General features: G+C 39.9%; 1 protein-coding gene across 2 annotated transcripts in view; it reads right to left on the bottom strand.

Annotated features, from left to right (window-relative positions):
- The window catches only part of RUNX1T1 (RUNX1 partner transcriptional co-repressor 1), a 117,860-nt gene that overhangs the window by 45,208 nt on the left and 46,858 nt on the right, over positions 1-25,794 (bottom strand). For both annotated transcript variants that reach the window (XM_082015313.1, XM_082015312.1), the window contains exons 2-4: positions 7,006-7,143; positions 2,983-3,224; positions 1,140-1,229 (exon numbers count right to left, since the gene is read on the bottom strand). In XM_082015313.1, the coding sequence (XP_081871439.1) occupies positions 1,140-1,229; positions 2,983-3,224; positions 7,006-7,143 (470 nt within the window). The remainder of the gene's footprint in view (positions 1-1,139; positions 1,230-2,982; positions 3,225-7,005; positions 7,144-25,794) is intronic.

The following is a 25,794-nucleotide window of genomic DNA, read 5'->3' as shown; positions in this document are numbered from 1 at the left end:
AATTAATTCTGAAGTGGCTTTTAAAAGGAAAACAAACTAGATGCCATGAAAATAAACCAGAATGATTTAAGCAGGAATATCAGAGCTGATGGAACTGCAAGTGGAAGAGCATATTCAATTCCAAAAAGAAAGCATCTGGCAATGTACCAAGGTAACAGCTATACTATCTGCATAGAGCCAGCCCATCTGACACAGCCAACCAAGAAGGGGAAAAACATGAAAGCAAACCCGCTGAGGATACTAGTGCTTCAGGACAACAGAATAGCTAGGAATACATGTACACGCTGATGAAAATAATACAAAATGTCCACCCACTCACTGACAATAGGGGAAAAAAATATGGGAACAATAAATACCTTATCCCTGGGAAAATTCATCTCCACAGCAAAACCAAAGCAGAATACAAACACGCTCTGGGAAGGCAACATTGACTGTTCAGAGATCTCGGCAGTTCAGAGGAGGTAGTTACTGACAGGTGAGAGGCGGGATAGCTTCCTGACTTCAAAGAAGATTTTGCTTCCCTGATTCAGATTTGTGCATCATGTGTTGTATTTCATTAATTGGCTTTTGGATGAGGTTTTATCTTTAATTTCTAACAAAAGGTGCATAAGCATAAACCAGTGGATGCAGCTACCAGCCTTGTTAAGACACCACATTGGTACTGGTGGCTGGAATCAGAAGAAATAATTAGTCTTTTCCTTGTATGGCAGAGTGTCACAATCTCATCGTGTACTAATGGTCAGCAGCACTTTCTAAAAGGGCTCGTAGCAGGAATTCCTGACACCCCCTTCCTCTGAATCACACAAAGTTTGCAAAACTCCAGCTTTTTGCAAGCACATGACATTATTATAACCAAGGCTCAAGGTTTAGTTTGTAAAAGCTTCTATACCTACAAACTAAAAATCTAAACCAAACAACTGTGATTATAGAATTAGGGAACCAACAGTTCCTGTGAATAGCCAGGAAGGGTACCCAAACGATATATTCAAAGTAGTTCCGTGCACTAAAAGCTATGGAAAGAAGCCCTTAAACGTTATTCATTTTCCTGACTCTCTTAAAAAGAAAAACTGTAACATGCATCTGTGACCTAGCAACAATATGGTTTGAAATACTTTCCAGATCACTGAACTGTGCAATACCTTTAAAAATGGGATGACAAAAGGTCGCAGTGGGAAGTTAGTAGCTTCTTGCAGTTTGGAATGAAATTCTTCAATTGTCAAAGTAGAATTCTGTTGAGAAAAAAAATTCTGTCTTGGTGACAAAATAATGAAAACACTTAGCAAGAGAAACAGTAACCAAAGCACTCTGAAATTGCTTAATAACTTGTTCTTGATATTGATAAGAGGATAAAGAAAAGCATGCCGCATATTAAATTATCACCTTATTAAAATACTCAAAGGAAACCACCAGCATCTCAGACATTCAGTGCCTGTTGCTCAGAGTACAGTTTAAGCTCTCAGGTGCTAAGCATGGAAATGCATTCACATTTCAAATGTCAGTTAAAGCTGCTTTTCTCAACGTTTTTTTTTCTACTGAAGCCTCTTGTAATTTTGTTCCCCATGCAGAAGTGGTAATTAACATGTACACACACAAAAATCACATTTTTTAAAGGCACGTTATTAATTGTTTGAGGAGGAAACCTGCACTTTGCCTCTTGTACTTACAAAGAGGTTTGTTTACTATGTTCTAGGCTATGTAGGAAAGTCATTACTTTGCAGATGAGGGCATAATCATGAAGACCACATGCTGCACAGGGCTGACCAAGGGAGTAAGTCATATGTGGACATTCCCAAGGAAAAGATCCTAATTTGCTCCTCAGAGCTCAGATGAAGGTAGAAATCAACTGTAATTAACAGTGGGCAAGCACTTTTGATCTGAAAATCCAGGGCAGGTAGATACTCCCAAAGCTGTCTTTAGTTTCTTTACTAGTTCCCCTTTTTACGGGGAACCATGTGACATGCAAAACCACATTAAACTGGCATTTTGGATATGGAAGCAAATGCAGAGTAGGACTTACTGAAGTTACACTGCCTACATTAAACTTCCCTTTGACACAGACTCAAGTGAAGGGGCACCCACTGCTGTCAGGTAGCGTTTTGTGAAGATAAAAGCAGAGGACATCTGAGCCCTAGTACTGGCTGTCTTTGCTCCAAATGAAGTCAATGGCAACTGTAGCTGCTCAGAACAGATGTAAATTAGAGCACCACAACAGCATATTTCCTGGTACATCTAATTATTGCTGAAGGAGATACATGGGAGACAACAATGTCTGGCGGAGAGAGGACTTTACTGGGAATAAAAAGAATCCTGGGCCAGATTTGCAACAGTTTGCCTGTAAAATAGCAGCCCAACTTGACAGATGTAGGTAAGAAAAAGCTGAAATTTTCATTCAACCATATAATCACATAAAGATCACCTTATAAATAAGGTGCCTTAAGTAGCAGCAATGCACCGTTAGGTCCCTCATTGTCGGGTTCAATGAATACTGAGAAAAGGTTTTCCATTGCGTAACCACAGTCCAAACATATATTCAGCTCATCCTTTTAACCAGTATTCTGCCACTGTGTATATAGTACATGTCCTACATATGTAGGATACTCTCCTATCCCCAGCCAACTAAACTAGGCAAGCCAAACCATATTTTACTACATTGTATAACTCAAGGTGTATCTACATTAGGGGTGCTGCCAGTATAGAATGAAAACCCTTTCACAGCATTACAGCATAATACTATACTGTCAAAAAGAGTCAAGTCTATATCTGGTTGAGCATAGCTGCCACTCATGGACAGCTAGTCAAGTTACTTGTGTTAGCTCCGGCAGCAAGAGCCAGCACTTCATTCTTGCATGTTTGGTATCCTTAAAGTCAGATACATGCAGTGTATGTGACCTACTCATTTATATAACAAACACGTCAAGCATAGAAGAATGGGAAAAGAAGAGAAAAAGATCACAGTTATTACATCATTGTTTTTTTGCTTACCACAAGTCCTAGCACAAGGGTACGCACTCTCTCCCCAATCTCTGGTGAAATGTCATTGCCAAACTGCTGTAAGGTTGTAAGAAATCTCTTCAGTTTGCTGAGTTGCCTAGCTCCACAAGCTGGCGGTAACTGCTGGTTAGCCAGAGAAGAGGAAGAGGAAGAGGATGGCCCATTGCTAAAGCCATTAGGAGGAGATGGAGCTCCATTTAACGCTGTTGGTGAATGGCTAGTGCCATTGGTTACTGAAAGAAAAAGAGAGAAGGGAAGATAAAATAGAGAGAGGGGGGAAGAGAGAGAGGGGAAGAAGACAGAGGGGAAAATCCATCAGCTTATGTTTTCTGTGCTTGACCTCAAAATTAATTAAGATGCACAATCAAAGATAATTAGCCTTTTGACAGAGCGACGCTCTGCAGTTTATATCTATTTCCCAGTAGCTGGTACTGAACGGTGTATGGATTGGAAGTAACAGCAGCTGCCTCTCACACAGCCCCTCCAAAGTACTCCTAGACCTGAAAAGCATCATTTGAATACCAGCCTTTTGTCCGAGGATTTTAAAAAGAGAGAGAAGGAAACAGAGAGAAAAAAAGCATGAGTGCATGTGTGATTGAAGACCAAAAAAATTGCTCTTTGAGGTAGAAAAAAATGTGCAGACATATTTCACGAAGCCTCAGTTTATCTCTGAATATTTTTACTTGTGTTTTGTACACACAACTGACAGCTGTGTTTATAAAACAGGACTTTCACGTTTTAACCTTACACCACCCAATGAGAAGGTTATTTTTTCCAATAGGGATTTCCCTAGCTGCTAACATATGGAGCACACAAAGTCGTTTGTGCAGGTACAAATGGTGCCATCCTCACTGTGGCCTGAAGCCTTGCAGCTAGAGCATGAAGTTAGACTTCAGAAGACTTCCCAGAGACCACAAGCAAATCACTTGGCTTTCATGTGCCAATACCATATCTCTAAAAAGGATAGGAAAGCATTCCCCTCCTGTTGCAAGGTTGCTGTGAGAATAACTATCTAAAGTACTAATGTTCATCATTTATGGCAATGAGATTCATGCAGACATACTGAAGACAGCAACAGTTAGTTTTTGGAAGCAGTTGCAGTTTGATTCTTATCCACACCCCAGAAGAGAGCAGAGAATCAAACAGGACATCCTTTTCCACCCAGGTTACTTGGGACAGCACCAGCCAAACGCACTCTGTTGAGTTTGTTTTGAGTCTCACTCGCCAAAATGACAGTGAATGGCAAGAAAAAGCTCAGCTCCCTAGAAAATCGAACGCACCAGTGCACTGGCAGGTGTGGGCACACAGCACACGACTCTACTCAGCAGCAGCAGTGCTCAGCCAGCCATTGCCCTGGAGAAATTTGCTGACTTTTGGGAAGTCACCCAGAAGCCACCTCAAAAAAAAAAAAAAAACCATAAAAAATCAGGAATTTGTCTACAATCAAAAATGCATAGATGTATTAGTCTAAATTGCTTCCTCTTTAAAAGCATAACCATGGCGAGAGAGCAACTTAAAGTATTTTCAATGTTTCTCAATGACCGGCCTCTCTGAAGCCAAACATCCCTTTCTCTTTCCAGCAGTCATCTTTATTTTTAGACAGCAAGTCCTCTTTGAGGGTGAACACCTATTACTAGATATACATCACTACTCTATCACCAGACTTAAATCATTACTGCAATACCTTTGAAGGAGCTTTTGCCCTAGTGACTGAAGTGCCCTTCTGGAAGCACTACAGAAAATGCTGTCTGAGTGGTTATCTAGTTGCTGCCTGTGTTTTATCCCAGCTTTTGGTCGCCTATTCTATCTGCATGGGCTAGGGAGAACAAGAAGTGGAAAAGGCAGAAATAGAAAGAAGATGGCCTCAGCAAGTTCAGCTCCACGTGCAGCTCCAAGCCATGCTCCCTGAGCGCTGCAGTAGAGTGAGATATGAGTAAACAAATACGTCATGACTGCAAGAAACTTGCATAGCCAAAACTCATCATACCATGAACTTAGCAAATTAGGACTGGGAAGAATAAGAACATATCCTGCTCTAGCCTGACACCAGCCAACAACTCAGTCCTTGCTAAGGGGCTGCTCTAGGCAAAGGGTCCTGGGGCTAGGATCAAGAAAGCACAGAACAGCAGAGTTCACTACCTAACAGGTATAAGGAGGAGAAAGGCAGGCAAAATTTCTCCCACAACAAAAGAAATATGGAAATACTCCCCAAATGCAGCTTCTCTAGAAGTCTTTTTTTTTTTAATAGCCCACACCCCACTAATGATTTTGTCTCTTTCTTTATAAGGTCTGAATTTGCCAACTGGCAAAAATCTCTGTCATTTCTAAAACAAAGCCATGCTATTAATAGAACAGAATTTAGCATTTAAAATTTCAAACTAATATATGTCAAGAGTTTTTAATCATTTAAACCAAATAAAACAAGCATACTCTTGACCAGAAAGCAAGTATGATCTTCCTGGCCTACAGGCATTCCCGCTGTAGTAATAATAAATCTAACAGACACTCCAACAGAAGTGACTGTTTACTGTACAAGCTGGAACCATTAAGGCCAAACTCTAAAATCTGACAGGGTAAAAGGCAATTAAAATTAAGACTTTATTTATTCTTCATATAAACAGCCCCAGAAATCTAGCTATGGTTCACACACCTTCCAAAGTGCTGAACCCGATCAAATAAACAAACATTCAGCGATCTTGTGAGTACACTGAGGATTATAAGAGTGATTAAAGAAGAACATTGTCGTCTTCCTTTTATGATTGCCAAAGGTTACCCTGAACTGTGCAAAGTGCATCACGCTAGAAAGCTTAATTTGTAAGAGCCTCATCCTGCAAAAAGCTAGAAACAATTTAACTTCAGACCAGAGCAGCTCCTAGGATGATTCAGGTGCTGAAGTTAAGCAAAACAGACAAATCTTTGCAGGATCAGGGTCACTGGGTTAAACTGGAGTTTATGCGAATAGTTGGCACAAACCCTTCTCACTGTTTAAGTTCGATGTAAATCGTCAAGACAGGGTTCCCTGAGATAAGTAGTACAAAGGCCTCCAGCTGGCCTTCTGCATAGAGGTGAATTTTAAATAAGGCATTTAACAGACAGAAAGAGACTCGACAGACATAGGCAAGACAAATAGAAGATGCTGCCTTCATTCTGTTTAGGCATATGTATTCTACTGTTCTAAAAATGTTTTATTTAAAATGTGAAATGTAAACACATTCTCATGTTTATACTATTACCAGGCAGTATAAAAGAGACCAAAAAATTTGCAGCTAAAACTTGGTAAGAGAAATGTGGATCATTTCATGGCTGTGAAAAGAATAGTCCAGACAACATGCCAGATTCAAATCTCAGTTACACTGATACAAATGCAGAGTAATTCCATCAAGACTCGTAGAGTTTCTTGTGTGTTTACATCAATAAACTGAGACTGAGATGCAGCCCCAAGTGATTTAGAGAAGTGAAGTGGTCACAAACTACAAATCTCTAAATAAAACAGTAAAAGGCCCTTATTTTTGTTATATATGACTATTAACTAGACATTATATGGCACTTAACTCTTCATTCAATCACAAGTGGGATGAAGATAAGTACTTTCTTTATGATACCCCCACTTCAAAAACATAAACAAAAAACCCCTGAAGAATTACTACTGAAGTTTCTATACAATAGGGAACAGGATCCTTTAAACAAAACAACAGAATGGCACAGGAGAAGAAAGTTTTCTGTACTTCTCACAGAAGGACTGATCTGAGCATTAAGTACACAGGAAACCGGTGCTCACTGTTCTCTGCGGCCAAGCTGTCAATGAAATAACAACACAACTCTGAGCTGAGTGACTTAATACCTTAAAAGATGCATTAATCTGTTGTGATCTTAGTTTTGCTTAACCACTTTATCGCCATACAACCAAATGCTGCTCCCACCATGTCATGCAGGTTTCCTGTCACATACTTTGGCTTCTTACAATACAGAATAGAAAGAATATGGAAGAAAAGGAAGAAAATAAGTCTTAATTACACGTTGTGGGCGTGAATGAACTGGTTCTTGGAGCTCCTTGGGTAGTGGGAGGAGGTGGCATGGTTGGAGGCGTCAGCCTGGATTGTGTCTTCACATCCACAGGTGAGTCTGGCATTGTGGAATGCTTCTCAGTGCGATCTGCAACACACACCACAGGAACACACCGGTTTATTTCCCCAGGCACACCCCCTCGGACAAAAACTTAAAAGCAACACAAGAAGTGAGCCATTTCAGCACCTGCTGCAAAGGATTACACCTGATTATCTACTCCAGTGTGCTCTTCCCAAATTACATCATCTAAACCTTACTTAAGAAGGTGTAACACAGATGGTAAAACCTCATTTTGTAGCGGTGCTGCATTACCTTTTGTCTTTATTTCTAGCATGTGCAGATGCTACCTCCCAAGCACTCCTGGAGCTGCAATAATGCCACTTCCCTTCAAGGCTCTCACGTTAGCCAGGAGGAAAAAATAGACCAAGAGACAGGAAGGTAATAAATCGCCTTATGACAGCTCTTCCAGAACTAAAACCTGAAGCTCTTTAGTACAGGTGAGATATTGAGCGGGATATTGGTTGAAGCCAGCTCTCTTCATGTCTCTTCTTTGTAACACCTGCTGCCCTCTCCATCGCTTCTCTTTGAAATCATGGAGAGATACTTATGTAAAATATTGTGTGCCTCCTGCATCGCTTTACCACCCTGCCCCTGGTTATTCTTACGTTCACCAGAAAAAGAAAAGCAACGTGTCAAAATGGTAAGTCAATCATCACGCATATACACCACTGTTTTTTAAAAAGCATCTAAGTTTGCACCTTCACACATTAAGAACTGTAATATTCAAAACCTGCAAGATAAGTAGAAACATACCTCTCCAAGAAAACAAAACAAACAAAAGGCAAAAACAGGCAGAAAACCTAACAGTTCTCTTGCAATTAAGATCTAAAGATGCTTGATATAGAAGCTATAGTCTCTTCTTTTTCCAGCACCTTTTTGGACACCTCTACGTTAAAATCGAAGCAAACGTTTTAAAAAACCCACCCAAACCCTCATGTTTCATTTATCAAGAATGGGCAAAACATGACAATATTTGCCAACTGCAAGCAAAATTAAGCCTTCCTTACTCATGCCAGGGTTTAGCATGCCATCTTGAGTAAAGATGAGTAAGACCAAGTTTAGCTTTTAACAGGCATAAGTTAAATCCTTCCATCCCTTCTTTGCGGTGTCAGAGTTATTTATTTTATACACTGACCTACACAATTCTTCCTGAGCTCCATTAAACTACTTTGCAAAGCAAGTAAGTGTCACTGCTAACGGGTAAGCATGTAAAGTCTATCGTTTTCATTCAAGCCAACAGCAAAGTCCGTCCTGTTCTATAAATTCTGTCACTCCACTTTGCGTCGTGCTTTCCTTGTTCTTAAAAACAACACGCAAACTTCAATCAGAAAATCATATCTGAAATTTGCCCTGAGAGGCCCTAAGAGAAATTAAATGCAATGCACACATTTAACAAAGGAAGGCTATGTTAATTTAAAGGGTATTATTTAAAAGAGCCTCAAAACACTTAATTACCAGAACACTTAATTATCATAGTTAAAAAAAAAATCCCACAAAAATTAACGATGCATAATAGGTACCAATCTTTAACTGCCTGAAACTAAGGACACTGAGGAAGTATGTCCCAGACACACAGTGTGTCAGGTACTGCAGTTACAGAAGCCACCTTCACTCTTTGTAGAAGTGCCTACAGATGATGCTTCAGTTCTCAGGGAAAGAAAGGCATTTCATACAGAATTTAGAGACAGGTTTGGGGAAAATGAGCAGAGAAACATCCCCCAGAAGAGGATGAGGGGAATACAGATACAGCATTACAGGATCTGTAGCACTGATACAAGGTTAGTAAACCTCAGCCATGTAAGGAACAGTATCCAAAATGATTAACTTAAATATTAAGGCTGCTACACAGACAGGTGAGGTTTGATTTGCAAATCAAGCGTAAGTAAATTATTACATGCTGGAAAACAAAAGCAAGTTTTTAAACATATTCTACACAAATTTCCTTTCCATATTGCTATACTAAAACAGTTAAATCTGTATCTTCAACAAGCCATTCATTTAATATAAAGAACTATGAAAACTCGTCTTGAAATGTTAATTGCTTCCTTAATAGCCGAATTCATCTTGCACTCACCTCAACCAACCTCAGCAACAAGGGAATAAATAGCTTTCAGCTCATGTTGCAACAGAGGGAAAGAGGCACAGCAGTGAGCCCAAGCCCTCCTAAATAAAGGCAAATATTTCTGCCATGCCAAGAAAGGAGAGAGAAAGGGAGGCTTGCCAGAGCTGGTGGGGAGATAACAGTGGGAACTGCTGGTCCATCTGGTTTTCATTCTGCTAACACTCACATTGAACTGTTAAGGAAGGCAGTCCAGGTACACAGATTTGAAGCATGTGGGAGCGCAGACACAGGCACAGAGGAGCTGGAGGTGGGTGGAAGAAGGAGTGAGAGAAATCGAACTCCTCTAACAGTCTGCTGCTGGCGGCGAGCAGGCACAGCCTGTATCCTCCAATTCAGCTGTTGATAACTAAAAGCGATCCCGAGCCTGTAACCAACCGCACGGCTCCTGCTCCCCCCTCCTTTGCTGCGTTTCAAGGTTCAGGTTTGCTCAGATTGGAGGGGGGAGGCTTTCCCAAAAAGCTGGCAATGTTTTGTTACTTAAATTAAACACGGTCGTGGGAAATAGGGTGTTGGTTTTGCCCTCCAATTTCAGATTGCTGTTCTACCGTGATCCAACTGGTTTTGACTCTCTCCAACAGTGTCTGCCACCCAGTTTGCACATCGCTGGAATTATCCACAGGCTCCTGTACTTCTCATATAAATCTACTGACATTAGGCTTGATTTTCCTAATTATTTTTCTTTGGACCTCTTAGAGGTAAAAAAAAACCCCTCTACAGACCACTTACCTTTGCTTAACCTTTCTCTCCCCCTTGCAAAGCTCTAAACCCCGCTCTGCTACTGTACGATCGCAGGCAGACAGATTTATCTCTGGTTGTCCGTAAGTTCTCTAGCCCTGCCTTCTGTAAGGAGATACAAAGCTCCCTTCAAGGACACCTCAAAACACTTCTAACCAGAGTACAAGATTATCTTCTCAGAGCAGAAACTCTCCTTGGGGTGGGCAGAAGGGCTTTTGAAGAAGTACAATGCAAAATGCAAAGCTCTTCCACGTGCTTGGAAGAAACCACCACCACCACACCAGCCTGCTCCGTCCTGCTCCATCCCACCTTTCCACCTTCTCCAACAGCAAAACTCTGCAGGAGCCATTCTGCTCTTGCTCTTACTACTTACCTGCTCCTTGCTTGCAGAGCTGGTTCCCCAACCTCCGTGGGAGCTACGGGGCTGGGAGCACCTGCCCACGCCTGCTCTGCACCCACCGCTGTCCCACCACCCACAGCCCCCAAGAACCTCAGCAGCTCCGTTAAGAGGAAGATCTCTCAGAGGGTGGAGTGGCGATGGAGCACAAAGCAATTATAAATAAAGTGATAAAAGCATTACCAGTTCTTGTGATCTGAACCCTTGAAGCTTGTAGTGTCTGATACTTAGCCTAGAAATCCAGCTTCTACAAATAATTGCTTTTTTAAATTAAAAAAAAACCAAATCAACAAAAAAAAAAAAAAACCCAATAACTAACACTTTTTACTTTAATTGTTGAAAAATAGTCTGATGATATGAAAGCTAAAGGCAAAGATATTTAAATCGTATTCACAAGCCAAGTTTCCCCTAAGTCTTGTCATTCTGTGAGGGCTTTTATGTATAGACATTTTTCATACAAACTCTCTGTGGATATTCTGCTATCTGTACATTCAGAGGTGATAAGGTTTGGGAGGGGTAGAAAGAAACCCTCAAGAGGAAAAGCTATTTTCTACATGTGAAAACCTGCCTGTGTAAGATTTCATGTACTCTTGCCCCAGTTTTACAATACGGGAGCATATACATTGAACTTTGCCTGAAATTTGGAAGAACCTTATCGAAAACCATGTCTTAAAATTGTTTAGTTTTTTTGAATTGAAAAACATTTTTATGCTTTTGTGTCAAAGCAAACTCCCCATGTGCAAAGCTAGTTCTGATTTTATTCTTTGTCCTGTTGGACTCTGACATTTCAAATAATAATCCTGAATTAGCAGGGACACGCCAGGAAGTTTCATACAGGCAGCATCACACAGCATCACACATTTCAGAGCGCAGGCTGTGTATACGGAGACAGTACACTTCTTTCAGGTGTGAAGATTTCTTCCACCGAATCCCTCTAAACACTAACAGACTTGCACTCCTTACCCAGTTCGGATCAAATGGGGCTGAAACCTGAGGTCTTCCAAACCGGAGGGAAAAGAAGACATCTGCAATTCATTCTGCAGTGTTCACTGCAATCAATTCAGGATGGAGATAGATGGTGAAATAATGGTCTAGTCCTAATCCATACACACAACCCTCTGGTGCAGTGAGAGACTTAGAATAAATTCAGAAAATATGTTTCAAGTATGCAGAGATCTATTGCATTTGCTTTGGGTTATACTTTTTATTCAAAAAAAAAAAAAAAAACAACCCACCCCAAACATTTTGAAATCTACATTCTTGAATCTCTTTTACAGTATAGAGTGAAGAACTGTGATTTTACCACAGAAGTATTTTGCCCTGTTTTAAATTAAAGAATGTTGTAAAACCAACCTTAAATTATGATATTTATTCTGTGGATTTCTTGGTTCATGAAACTGTTCTTGTCATTCATTCAGTTTTTATGGTAGGAGTTATTTTTATCACTATATTTAGCTGTTAGGTGAACACGGATATTTACCGTAAGCACAGCCAGCTTCTGAAGACAAATAGGGAAGAGACAAAGTAAAACGTGCAAGAGCAGGGGCAAAGAGAGATGTGCACGTATTCAAATTGATTTACTCTACTTCCTGTACCCTAAACAATTTACTCCCTTTTTAAAACAAGGCGGTCTTTCATATATGGAAACATTTCAGCTCACGTGGCATCCTTCCAAGTCTAACGCATCGAGGAAGGCTGATGTATGGAAGAAAATATGGAATATATAAATACTTTACTGATACCATTTCAATAGCCAATTCAATGTCAAGCATTTCTAGGAGTGGTGTGTTTTCAATTTCCTTTTTTAAATGAAAAAAAGTATGGTATAATATGCTGTGGCATTTATTTTACTTTTAGTTAGTGCAAACAGTTCCAGATGTATATTCAGGCATGAAAGGTTGTTAAAAGACACTCTATATTGATTGTACAGTACTTACTACTTCTGTGCCAACACGTTAAAAATAAAAACTGCCAAATTAAAAAAGCCCATTGTCTCGTTTCCTTTAAACTCACAGAAAATACAAACACCGCATATGACACAAAAGGATTAGAACCCACCCTGGCCACCCAAATTATATGAATCGAGACCTAAATCTGTGGGATTTAATACTGACGATGGTTACCTAGATGACATTGGACTAATTTTGATTATTTAGAGAAGAATATAATGGAATTTGCAAGCAGGTAACAACTAGAGGTTGTGAGTCACAGTAGTGACAAACTGGGAGACAGAAAACCACAAATCTACCTAAGAGGACAAATTACATCACGCTTTCATCCATAATGCTGTCACGCTACAGTCAATAAAGAAACTTCCCTCCTTCAGATTTGGCTGAGCCACACAGCACCGTTACAAGGCAATGTTCGTGGAGACCAACAACTCCAGACTCTCAGACCAGCCGCTACGCAGAGCAGGGCAATACCACAAGGTATCTGCCTTGGTTGAAACGGACTTGTTCGAGAATGCATGGTGTAAGCCCAATATATACGGTAAAGCCTACCCACCCCGGGCACTGCACACCTCAGCAAAACTGGAAGTCCTATGATGCAGCCGTAAAACACAACATTTGGACAACACGCTGCAGACCCTCTCCCAGCCAAGCATGCCTGGGGCTTGTTTGAGACCGGTCCGGGCTTCATTCCGTTCGTCTCTTGGCCCTTTTGACTTTTTCCTAACGAATAAACAAGGATTTAAACACAATGGATGTTTTTGTGCTATAAACAACTGATCTCAGACAGGCATGATACAGACATAACTTTCTGTCAGCACCAGATGCAGTCGTGTTATTGGCCCAGAAAGGAAACACCACTTGGTTTCCAGTTCCCCAGTGGAGAACCTTCCCCTCCAAGGTGACTTGCGGAAGGGCAGTGTCAGAAAGCAGCTCAGACACTCAGACTCTGTCTTTTGTCACAAAACATTAACCCTGCAAGCTTTATCCACCAGGAATGAGAATGCATGTGAGGCGAGTGACGGATGTGCACAGCAAAGTTTTCAAAACGACATAACGTTTCATTGCCTTTTCAGCACGCCGGGTATGAAGCTCACATACCAAAGATGACTCTTTTGCACGAGCAGTATCACAACCTTGCTGCAGTCTTATCTTGGTTCTCCTCTGCTCAGACTGTTGAACTTTTCGTATCACCAGCTACTCTTCAGAACACATGAAAGCACACTCATTTGTACCCATTCCTTCTTATTTAATATGCAGGAGCTGGAAGAAATTCTGCATCCTGGGAGTTCACTGAAGTTATCTCAGGGTAAGTTATCAGAGCTTTCTTCAGATGTGTTAAAAAAAGCCATGAGAATAATGCACTCTCCGTTTTGTTTCCCAAAACCTGAAAGGGATTTTCCTTCGTGCTACTCTCTCCCAGTTCTGTTAGGAAGAGCTTGTGGATGATGTAAACTAGATGAATGGCAGACAATGCTTCGTGTCGTGTTCTTCATCCATAATGGTACCTTGACTGGTCCTACCATCATGACAACGATCCAAAAATGCAGAAGCACTCCCTTTTGTTTCAGTTCTCTAGGATGAGAGGTGCGGACTGGCAAAAAACTGTCCCCCACGCTCATGGGTTCACAGCTGAAGGCCAGATAGTTACACATATTATAAAATAAGCAATGCATGAGTTCAGTCTCGGAGTTGAGACCAAAATGTTATGGCTTGGCTTTGCTTGGACATATTATTTTGTCCTGAAAGAAATAAACTTGCCTTACCGTATAATTTCATTTAAAAAGAGGGGAAAAAATTATAAAAATAATGTTTTCCCTCTCATTTAACAATCTGACATGTTTTGACAGTCTCAAAACTATCATAAATTTACTTTCAGTTATTTAATAATTAAAAACTGACTCCTGTCAGAATTGCACCCTTTTTTAAACGCCTCTTTTCTACTTCTACCTTCCCAGCTTTGCAAATCTCACCATGTAAAATTGCTCTAACATACAAAGCAATGCAGGGAAGAAGAATACATTCTAAATCTAGATCTACTACCACCATAACAATTTATTAAATACTTTAGGATGAACAAGAACAAAGACAAGCAAAATAAGGGCCAAATTGTGGCAGCTGCCCTAAGTTTCCAGAAGCCCCCAGAAAATAAAGTCTAAAAGCTCCCTTGTCATGAATGGCTGAATACATCCCAGTTGGCCTGTAACGAAGGCAAAGACAATCTGGATTTATTCTAAATATCCCACCAAGCATCATGATAATGCCTGTATGTGTGCATAACTAATGCAGTTAATAGGCAAACAGTCCCACAATCATTATTGAAATACTGTTTTCATGTTTACATTGTTTCCTGGATCCTTTCTACTTCATTTTGTTGACAAGTTACCAAACTAAGAACTGTGTGTTTTGAGTGCTTGCCTTTCACATCACGGTAACTATTACTGCTATTCCAAAACTAGGTCACTGAACGTTGAGGCCCAAGTGAAGTGAAGCAGAGGTGCCCACCATCTCCAGCATCAAGAATTGAAGAACAATCAGAGCAACCACTGGCCAAAACCACTCTCTGGCCTCTCCTGCAAGCTACAGAGTGACAACCCCTCCACACTAGCAATCACTCCCTTCACTTCTCCTGGACTTATAGAGGAAACCACTGGGGTGTTTTCAGATGCGGCTTCCCAAAGGCTCCCCGACCAGTAATTCGTTTCCATTTTGTACCGTTTTCTCTGGAAGACCTTCCCTTGTCAGGATTGCCTGTTATTTGACAAACTACAGATGAAGTTAGACTGATCTAAGAAACTCAAATGCCATCAGCATCGAACTGGTATTCTTTGTATGCTCTTAGGTACTCAACCACACATAGCGCACGTCTTTCCCACTAGACATAAGAACACAACATTTTCTCTCCCAATGCCAATCAAAATTTCCAGACTTTCTCTCCAGAAGCATATTTATGTTTTTAAACCCAAGTTTGTATGGTCCTAAATTAACAGTAAATAGTTTGTTACGCACAGCTAAAAGTCTGAAGCAAAATAAATATGAACTCCTTTATTTTTAATGCACTTATATAAAGTGTAAAGCATAGCTGTACCCACTTTACAAAAGTCCTAAGAGAGTACTGACACCAGTATTCCATTAGATTTAACTAGACCTGAAGTCTCCAACATAGACTAGATAAAATAATCTAAAATAACTTATTTAGATTCAAGGCAACTTTACGTACTAAATTACTCTTCCAGCAAAAAAAGTTATTATGGCTGTACTTTTAAAAGGCATCACTTCTATTTATAAAACATGCCAGAATTTCTTTAGGCTCAAAAAGAATCAAACATGGGTGTAGGAGGTGATATTTTCCACGGTTATACTTCTGAAAAGATGACACAGGGACTACCGAGAGGTAATGGATAAACATGTGGCTTGCTTTGTTTTTGAACTGTGGAATTTGTCATGGACAAGTCAAGATCCTCTAAGGTGTGGAATGGTGTTGGCCAGTCTGGCCCAGACTGCTCCTCACCTCGTGGATCATGCTCCCAAATCCCCATTCTATCAGTTTTACCCATCCAAGAACACAATTTCTCCCGGTGATATTTCAAACAATGAAAAGTTTGTTCTGTTAAGTCAAATATGTAGGCTTGGGGAGCAAGACCTTGCCCATAGGATAGAAAGCAAGGGCGGCCAAACCCCCTCCCAACAGCAAGTACCAGTCCAGTCTGAGGAAAGCTGCTAATTTCTCCCGTCTAACGCAGACAGCTAAATTAGCAGACTAGACTCCCCATATAATCAGTGAAAAGAAGAGTTAGAGCCTCTAATTTATTAATTCCTAAGGCTGCTAAGCCAGATGGTGTAAATATTCCTGTATAGATCTATGTCCTTTGCCTCGTGAGAACCAGAGGCATTCAGACGGCTCTAGCAGCGTGGCTGGTGTACACAAGAATCGTGGATCCTCAGTAAACCGGGCATACTAACTCCTTTGTTTCTATTCAGCCAGCCAAGACAGATGTTGAAAAATAAACACTGAAAGATATTTCCCCCAGAAACCCTCGCTCAGGTGCTACCACTGCTACTTACTGCCACTACCAGTGACAGAAAAGTGAAACTATAGGCTCTTCCCCTCTCTCGAAGATTATCAGTGTACGATACCACGTAGCGCAATCCATTACCCCAATCAGTGCTTCAGCATTTATGGAAATACACACTTTGGAAGACTACCATATCACATCATCAGATGATGCCATTGAAGACATCTTGTGTTTACATGACTGACTGTCTAGCCAGTGTGGGAAAATACTCATTATTAGCTACAAGTCAGCTCCTCCTCGATGCTGCCTGTCACACCAACCATCTTTTATGGTGGGCACTGGATTGCACCTGAAAGCAGCAGTGGGGAGGTGGGAGAGGGGAAAGAGAGGCTCAGAAACTTCCCGTGAAATTAAGACCCTCCATCTCAAACACCTTCTTAGATGAGGTAATATTACTTACTGACAAATAAGCTCCCAAGCAAAACAAATGCTACCATTAGCAAAAATGAAGGCATATTTCAAATCAGTTGTCTGGCCTAATATATCACATGCATACTTAAATGTTAGGATGAAATAACATAAGCATGTAAGGGAAGAGGGAAAGGAAGAAATTTGCATATGTCATGTAAAACCAGACTAACAAATGTAAAACCAGATTAAACGCCCTTCTGAGGCCAGTGAATTCACATAAATTCACACTGGCAGAGAGATCAGGTTAGCTCACTCAGAAAGAGAGGTGCTGGGTTAGCCGTGCAGTCCCCAGCCCCAAAAAGACTCAGAAATATGTGCTTAACTGTAGATACTGAAAACAGCTGTAGGTAAACTAATGCGACCACTCACAGGGCATACAATTACCTGCAGTCTTTCTAGACCTTAAAGAATCATAGCAGTCTTAGTCTTGCACAATAAAATTTAAAATTTCCTTCTCTTAAAGTAGCTTCCCTTTGTTTTGAATTTTAAATATCAGACCACAAAAAAAAAAGAAAATCATACAGCTGAAGCCTGAATTGAAAAAAATCAGCAATTATTACAGAAACCACAGAAAATATAAGCAAAAAAATTAAAACAATTTCAGGTATCATTGCATTGCCATGCTTGACAGTTGTACAAAATATACTTCATTTCATGCCCAGCAGATTCAAATTAAATGTACTCTTTTTCTTTCCCCAACAAATACATAAAAACAAAGCTTTTTATATTTATAGAACCTCATTTTCATCAAGCCAGCTAAACCAGTTATTCCAACACAGCAATTTAATATTGACCTATGTGGATCAGTACAGCTTTCATGGCTTACTTCTACATATGTGCATATATGTGTGCATGTGCGTGTATGCGCATGCACACAGACATATATTTAATCAAGTTTTACTTGCTTGATTTTGTATATAAAAATACTTACTGTGACTTTATATTTTTTTTTTACATTCTGCTTTAGGAAATTGTGAGAAAGAAATAGTCTTCAATTACACTGAAGGGAGTGTTAAATGGAGGGGAAACTGCAGGGCGAGAAGTCAGACACCGAGAGAAACCACTCAATGCTACAAGTGCAAGAGAAATATTGACAAAGTAAAGAAGTCTGATGCGTTTGAACTCTGAATGTTCAATGTGGATGCACTTAACCCTTGGTAATACAGTGCGTTTTCTTGCACATGAAAAGAGTCTTATGAAAAGCAGATTTAACTCTCTCTGTGCTACGGAAACACCCTACATTTGGCTTTGGGTCTACTTGGACATACACGTTTTGCTTCATTGAGAAGTGGATTAACCAAAGGAGCCATTTTTATGAGAAAGGGAAGAATATTCAACAGGAGGAAAGAAACTCTGCGGCAGGGCAGAGGGTGGTTGAGAGGGCAGTGGGGCAGCCTCTTCCCATGGGGTGGCAACAGCCCCAGGATGCGCCTTCAGCATCCGCAGTCTGGACCCAAGCGTCAGATAAAAGGGTACACAGCCAGAAACACCACCCGGCTGGGAGCACGCCTTGGTGAACACTGGCTGGAAATTTTTACAGGGGACTGGTACCACTAGAGGGAGCTGACATTGTGCAGCCGCACAGGGAAAATCTGCCTTTCCAGGCGGAAAATTCAAAATAAAAGGCAAGGTACTCAGAAAGTCAAAGGAAGATGCTTTAAGGAAAGTTATTTCCAGCATCAAGAATTAACCTCGGCCATGCCATATAGGAAGGACAGCTTATGAAACTCTGTATGTACTATTCTGTTTCCACAGCACTAAACATAATATTAAGTATTTCTCTCTAAATTTTGGTAATAAACATTTCTTCCTCAGAAGAATGACTGGGCAGTACTGGCTGCCGCAGGCGGCCAGTTTCAGTGCCTCCTGTTGTCACCTATCTATCCCAGCCAAACAAGTCAGATGTTTTCCCCCCACACCTTAACTTATACACCCACCCACCCCTCATCCTGTTTTGGAGATGGCTTTCTATAGGAAGTACTCAAAAAGCGAAACTGCAGCGAGCAGCACATCAGACAGCAGCATGTCTACAGTTGTACACGATATCCAGCCACAGGAACCCGGATCATGCTCACACAACTACAGCCGTGTGACGATATGTGAATTTGAAAACACCCCACCAAAATTTAACACCATTTCTTTTTTGCACCGAAACACAGAGAAAACTAGTATTTTCTTCACCCCTGTAATCAGTCAGAGAGATCAAAGTACAAGCAGGGCAGAAATAAAGGAAAAAAGTACTAGGGCAGCTCACACAGATCTTTATAAACATCCTTTGGGCACCACATGCTTGTTAAGAAAGCTAAATCCCCATGGCAGGCAGAGGCAATACAAAAGCATAGAGAAATACTGACTGCACGAGGATCTCCTGTGAGGACGTGTTTCTTTATGGTCTTCACTGGGAATTGAAGATGTAAAACACATCAGTAGTTGTGTGGTAGTCTTTAAACTGCTTGGGATATGAAGAAATAAAGAACTGCTTAACTGCAACAACTATCCAAGGCAAATTCCAAAATTATGAAAGGAAAATTTTTTTAAAAGGGGGAAAATAGGAGTACCTGGATGAAATGCTAAATAGTTAACAAGAATAATTGTGCCCAAATGAGTTCCTATCCATTATCTTTTTCATAATTATTGCAACTGAGCAAGTTGCCTCAGTAACTGTGCATACAAATGACCTATTAGAAACTTAACAGGTCATTTCCAAAGGTGATTATGAGCTCTGACTTCCAGAGCTACTTGGTTTTGCACATAATTCTGTTCAATGCCAACAATCTGCACAAAATTAAGACAAAATGTGTTTCCACGAGACTAAGTGGAAATAAACTTTCAGAAACTAAACCCATCGCTTCAGAAGGTATGAGACAATGAACACTGATGAATCAAATGCAGTGATTTTCATAACGGACATGCTAAAAAATTTGCTTTTGCCTGTGCTCTGGTGTCAGGGGAATGGAAAGAAGAAGAGGCAGTAATTATATGTTAGAGCTCTTACAACGCCACATGCTGTAATTAAATGATAAGTGTAACAGCAAAAAGTCTAAGGTTAGATAGAAGGGATAAAAGCATAGCAGGTTATGCAAGTGGACATCTGCAATATATCATAGTATGAACAGCAGAAACATGTGAGTAGATAAAGATACCTCAACCAACTCTTAAAGAGTTCTCACAACAAGAAGATGCTCTTCATCACAACAGTCCTTATTGGCCCTATTACTTAATGGGTAGCTGTTTTGTATTAGAAAATATTAGAAAATTATTCAGAACCAGCATTTAAGGAGAGCAATAAAGAATAGGAGTGTAGATATGCAGCTTCCTCAGTTGCTGAGGTTGTTAAGAAACAGTAGGAGACACAGGAACAGATCCTGGCACTCCCACTGTGAATGGCTTGGGCACGTTCTAAAGAAGTTAACTGAGCAAAACCAGAATCGGTTCCCTTAAAATGTGCAGGGAAAAGAAGTAAGAGCAAGCATACCAAGCTACATTAACCAAAGAAAACAAAAGAAATAACACCTTTCATTCATATCAAATAGATGAATGAGAAAACAAAACTATAAAAATCTTTGACCTTAACTGAAATGAACAAAGATTGTGACAACTTACACATAGCTACGACATTTGGCATAGCTTGGGTTTAAATCTGTACCAATGTCTAAGAAAGAAATGGGTGAGGGGGGACTCAAACTTTGACCAAAAAAACCTGGCTCTGGAAACATGTATGCGATTTTTTACAGGAAACAGAAAATGGAATTCTGATACTGATTGTTCTTCCCTCCTTTTCCAGCAGAAAAAGAAAGAAAAGAACAGGTAAAACAAACACACCGAGGTACTACTACACTATTCAGTCAGACCTGGGATCTCAGGAGTCTCTCAACATACCTTCCTTTTCTCCAGCAACCCCAAACCCTGACAAGAATGGGGACAAGAAACTGTATGACCTCCTTGGTTCTGCAGGGAGCCAGCAGCCTTCTCATTTATTACTCCCCCACTTCTGTTTCTTTTTCTTCATGTTTAAAACAATCTACCTTTCTCTTTCTTTTGTTGTTTGTTTTTTTTTTTTTTACCATCTCAAATGTAGACTTTGAACACATGCTCTGCATCATGTTATGTCATACTGGAATAACTCCTCAGAACGCTGAACTTCGCTTGTGATTATTTATCTAAAAGCTTTGTTTTCTTTTAAACTGTGTGTACAATTTTGTTGGACTGTATTTCCCGAGAACTAAACTCCCAAGCTTTCAACCTGCCATCTCAAAGAAGCTGATGCAAAAGAGTCCAAGTAGAGTTTACTGTCAGTTTGTAATAAAAGTAAAATGGTAAATCTCTGTACTGAAAGCCAGCTGCTTCATTCTTAACTCTGATCCCCCCTCTTTTCTTTTGCATTCTAGCTAGCATACAGCTGTAATAAATGTGTCTCTTCTCACAAGCCGTGCAGATGTTAACAGTTCTGTAGGACATCAAGAAACATTTCAAGAATCTTGTAAGTGCTGACTAAACTTGCTTGAATTACCCACACTACCTCCTCCACATTCCTATTCAGTAACATTAGCCTTCCTGAATGTATTAAGAAAAAAAATAATTAGCATTTAAGTCAAGACATTAATATCTAGGTCTAAACGCACTATCAATAAACAAGGAATGTTCTTAAGCCCTCAGACAACAAGATATTCAGATAGTGATCCAAAAGAATTTATTCTTTGTCAAGATGACTAATGCATTTTTCATTTCTTATCTATGCAAGGGTAGTTAAATGGCTGGCTGAAAATATATATTTATAAAAGTCACGGCTGGATATATTTGAAAGAAAGGATCAGAACTACAGCCAGATCTTTTCTTGTCTAGTAATCAAATGGATTAAAACTAAATTAGAGTGAAGGAGTTCAAAGTGCTACCTGGTACATTTTTACTAAAGTTATATTAGCATGACAGTCATATGCATTAAAGATTAAGCTAAAGCCTCAAACCACAGTTGGTTCTGGGCAGGAGCAAGAGTCCAGCTGTGCAGGTAGAGGACTACATACCAAATGAATACATTAAGCAGGCCTGTACTAGAGATACTGTTTTAATATTCCTCCCTCTTCAAGCAGCACGCTTAGTCTCCTTTTTTGGGGTAGGACTTGCAAAACACGTGAAGCAGTTTAGAAGCACAGTCACCAACAAAGGCACATGTGACTAGTACTCATGTATTACTCCAGACGCTTAAAAATCCCACATCAAATACCCTACCCTGTGTGTAAACTTCACACTTTCAAAACCTACAGGAAGGAGGGCTGCAGAGCGATTCACAGCACTGAGCCATAAAAGGATCACAATCTTTGACAAGTTCAGAAACAAAACACGCAGTCAAGAGTTTCTACAGTGCAGTTTTGAGATTGTCTCCAGTCAAGTGTCAATCTCAGCAGAGTTTCAAAGAGGACAGGGCAGGGAGAAATAAAACGAACATATCAGTACATTTCCTGCAAGGGATCGATAAAAAGACCTCATTCCTACAAAGAGTTACATACCTGCTCAACTTCAGATACTTATCCTATTATGGTAGCACACGAAGTTAAAATCAAGTCTTTGAAGACGCAGGGCCCAAATAATTTACCATGAAATGTGGGATTCAGGGTATTGTTTGTTCTTTATTTTAGCAATACAGGAAATCTGAATATAAAGCTGAATTGCAACGTGCTATTTTTTAACTGCTTTTACAGTAATTTCATCAAAATGTCATAAAAAGAATATTTAAGCATTTGGAGATAAGCAGAAAGACAACAGACTACAACCTTAAAAAGAAGTTAATGTAATATTAACAGAAGCTATGTAATTAGCTAGTCCAAAACCTCAACCCATCTTTAAGCTTCCCCAAAGAAAATAAACTGGAAGGAGAGAGCAGGAAGAAAAGAACTAAAAACAAAAAAAGGAGAAAGATAAAAAGAGAGGAGAAAGAAAGCCTGCACGAGCCAGAGTCCCTCACTGCTGTTATTCCTCCACGAGCGGAAATGCTCGGTTCAGTCATGGCTTAGGAGGCATAAACATCATTGAAATTCAAAGGCAGCTCCGAGAAAGAGGACATCTCAATTGGTATGCAAGCGGTGTTTTCTCGCCCTGAATACATTATGAACTTGCAGCATGCTAATATGCCATGCTATCATAAGCACCAGATGGAACAGTAGGCAGTATATGTCCCATCAAACCTCAGGAAGATGTATTAATGTTCCTGCTCTTTTTTTTCTTCCCTTCCCCCTCCCCTACTACAACCCTTCAGCTGTGTCCCTAGACTGGCACATTTCTTAGCATCAGTCACCTGCTCCTGAAGCACAGTTCTCCAGGGTTGCCTCATCTTCACCAGGTGGTGCCAAGCATCTTTTCAATCTTTTTTATCCCAGAAGGTAAAGGCCACAAGACGTGTCAGGCTGTGCTTACTGAAGGGTACCAAGTACAAAAGATAACATCATGAGACAAGCGATAGATGAAGGAAGACTTTGGGTTTAAGGCTAGCACAATTGTTTTAAATTACGTATAAGTAGCGCGGCACAAATTTCCCCCCGCTAGTATTGGCGCATGAAGAATTGGGGGGCAGCGGCGAAGAGTAAGATTTTCTGTGTAAGCAAATAAAACAGAGGAAACTGGATTAAAGATCTTTGAACTGAATTCCTTTTTTCACCACAGTGGAAACCTTTTCAGAGAAGACATATGCAGTTCAACAGCCACTTATAGGGTAGAGGGTAGGGTTAATTTTAAATCAGAGTATGAAAATGGCACACTGGCAAATTAGTTTACAGAATTTTGATTTTTTTTTTTTAATGAGAGATATGACATTCTTTGACTCTTATGATTAAAGAATAGCTTGGACCTGTGTGTATGATTCCAAAGAAGTACAGTACTTTAATACTGCTTTGTATCATTAATGAATTCAGTCCCAGGCAGGTTTTATGTGACTAAAGAGAAATGTAATCTAGTGTTCTGCATGAAAGTATGTGCATATACATACAAAACTAAAACACAGATTTTCTGGTACCACCTGAATTTTTCCTATCTCTTCATAGAAATATACCTCTTATTGAAATATATAGTTTGCAAGAACATTATTTTATTTTATTTTTTTCCTCCTATTGGGCCCTTCAAAAGATAAAACGATGTCCTCAAGAATGAAAACGAAGAGTCTGTACATTCAAACCACCTGAGAGTGCTGCAGAAAAACAAATCAGCTTTTCTCATTTGAAGTTTTAATGTTCAAGCATTTTTAAACAGGTTTGTTTTCGAGAAAAAAATCACATCAGTAAACATTTTGCTCATTTCTGATATTTTAGAAACCACACACTGATTTACAAACAGCTCTCAATATGCATGTATATCCATTATTTTGCTAACAACATTAGCCTTCTCATAAATACAGTCTAATTCTGCAAGATGCGGAGTATTCACAATTCACAATAACTTTTCTGGGAATTAACATTGCTCAAGACCTCACAAGAACTAGTTATGCGACTTATCTGTTGCATGTACAAGAAGGATTTTTTCAAGTATTAAAGGTCTGGTTGACAAGGATTTCCTCCCACCCATCCAATTCTAACTAAAATAAAAAATAATTACCTTTTACTTTCAAACAAAGCACTTTATGACTGTTATTCACAAGTAACAGGCATCATTCTAGCATCTATTAAGTCCAGATAGACTCTAATGCAAGGATGTCTTAGAGACTGGGTCAGAAGTCAGACCACTTCTTTTCCTTTTTTTTCCTTCCTACTGAATATTGGGGGGCTTGTTTTGTTTCTTAATATATAGCCTTTAAGGGTAATTTCCTAGCTTATGATTTGCATTGTGCAAATAAGTCTATTTAAGTCTATATTATATCCTGCATTATAAAGTAATTTCTGACACCTAAACAGCACTCAGTTTAATTACAACATACTGAAACAGTACAGCTGACTCCCAAAGGAACCTGTTTGGATCAGAAGACGATGATATATGCTAGCTGCTGATCATCGTTCACCATCAGATCGGCAATCAACTGTTTTAAAGAACAGTATCAGAACATCTGCATCATCATATTAGTTTGTGGCAAAGCGCCCTCCAAAACCCAGCAATTGCATGCAACAATGTGCACATATCCCAGGCTTGTAAGCAGACATATTTAAAAAGCAGCAGCTTTACTGTAATGACCAAAGGAGACAAAAAAGGCTTTCGTTTTGATTTAGCATCATTTTCTGCAGCAGAGTCCCCATTGGGTAATTCATCAAGGCATCTATTCTGTATCTAGTGTGGCAAGACAGCAGAAACACAGCCTCCAAAAAGAAAAACACTTGTGACAAAACTATTAAGCATTCCTGGTGATTAAGTAATAGACACTCATTCTTTCAAGACTGTCTTGAACCAATGTCCCAGAAAAAAAGTGCAATCATATTTGCTGGTGTCAGAGTGAAATCAAGGTGTCATGATTTTCTGTATTCTTTCAAGAAAAAGCAAGTTATTCAGCAGCATCCACAAAGCTCTTTCTGAAAGAATATAGAAGTTAACTAAGGAGAGAGTATATAATTTCTCTTGTGGCTCTACAGAGGGATGCTGGTCGATACCTGAAATGTAGGTAGTATTTTTAACTTTGGAGCTTTTACAGGCTCTCAAGAGCTGTTTGAAGCAAAAGCTTTGAGGCAGCATAAACTAAAGAATTTTGTTTCTGCTGGTCTCTGAGGATCAAATACCCTTGCTTTCCTTCCTCAAAATGAAAGGAATTAGACATTACCACTCTACCAACTGACATGTCAGAGGAAGAAGCCTGGCTGGTCAGCTGTCCTGAGAAGCAACCATCCAAGTCCAACCTTTATTCCACAAGACGTGGTTCTGTCTATGCAGAGGGGTTTGGAGAGGGCAAAGAAAGAAAGACTGCAACACCAGCTCTCCCTCAGACAGCAGAGACCTTGCTATACATGCTGTGAAGACTCTGCTTTCATACCAAGCTCTCAATGAAAGTTTCATGCACAGATTCATCTCCTGTACAGCAGCCTT

The sequence above is a fragment of the Phaethon aethereus genome (assembly GCF_964289735.1).
Source record: "Phaethon aethereus genome assembly, chromosome: 2".
NCBI classification, from domain to species: Eukaryota; Metazoa; Chordata; class Aves; order Phaethontiformes; family Phaethontidae; genus Phaethon; species Phaethon aethereus.
Note: the sequence above shows the minus strand (reverse complement) of the source record. Positions and strands in the feature narration are given on the sequence as shown.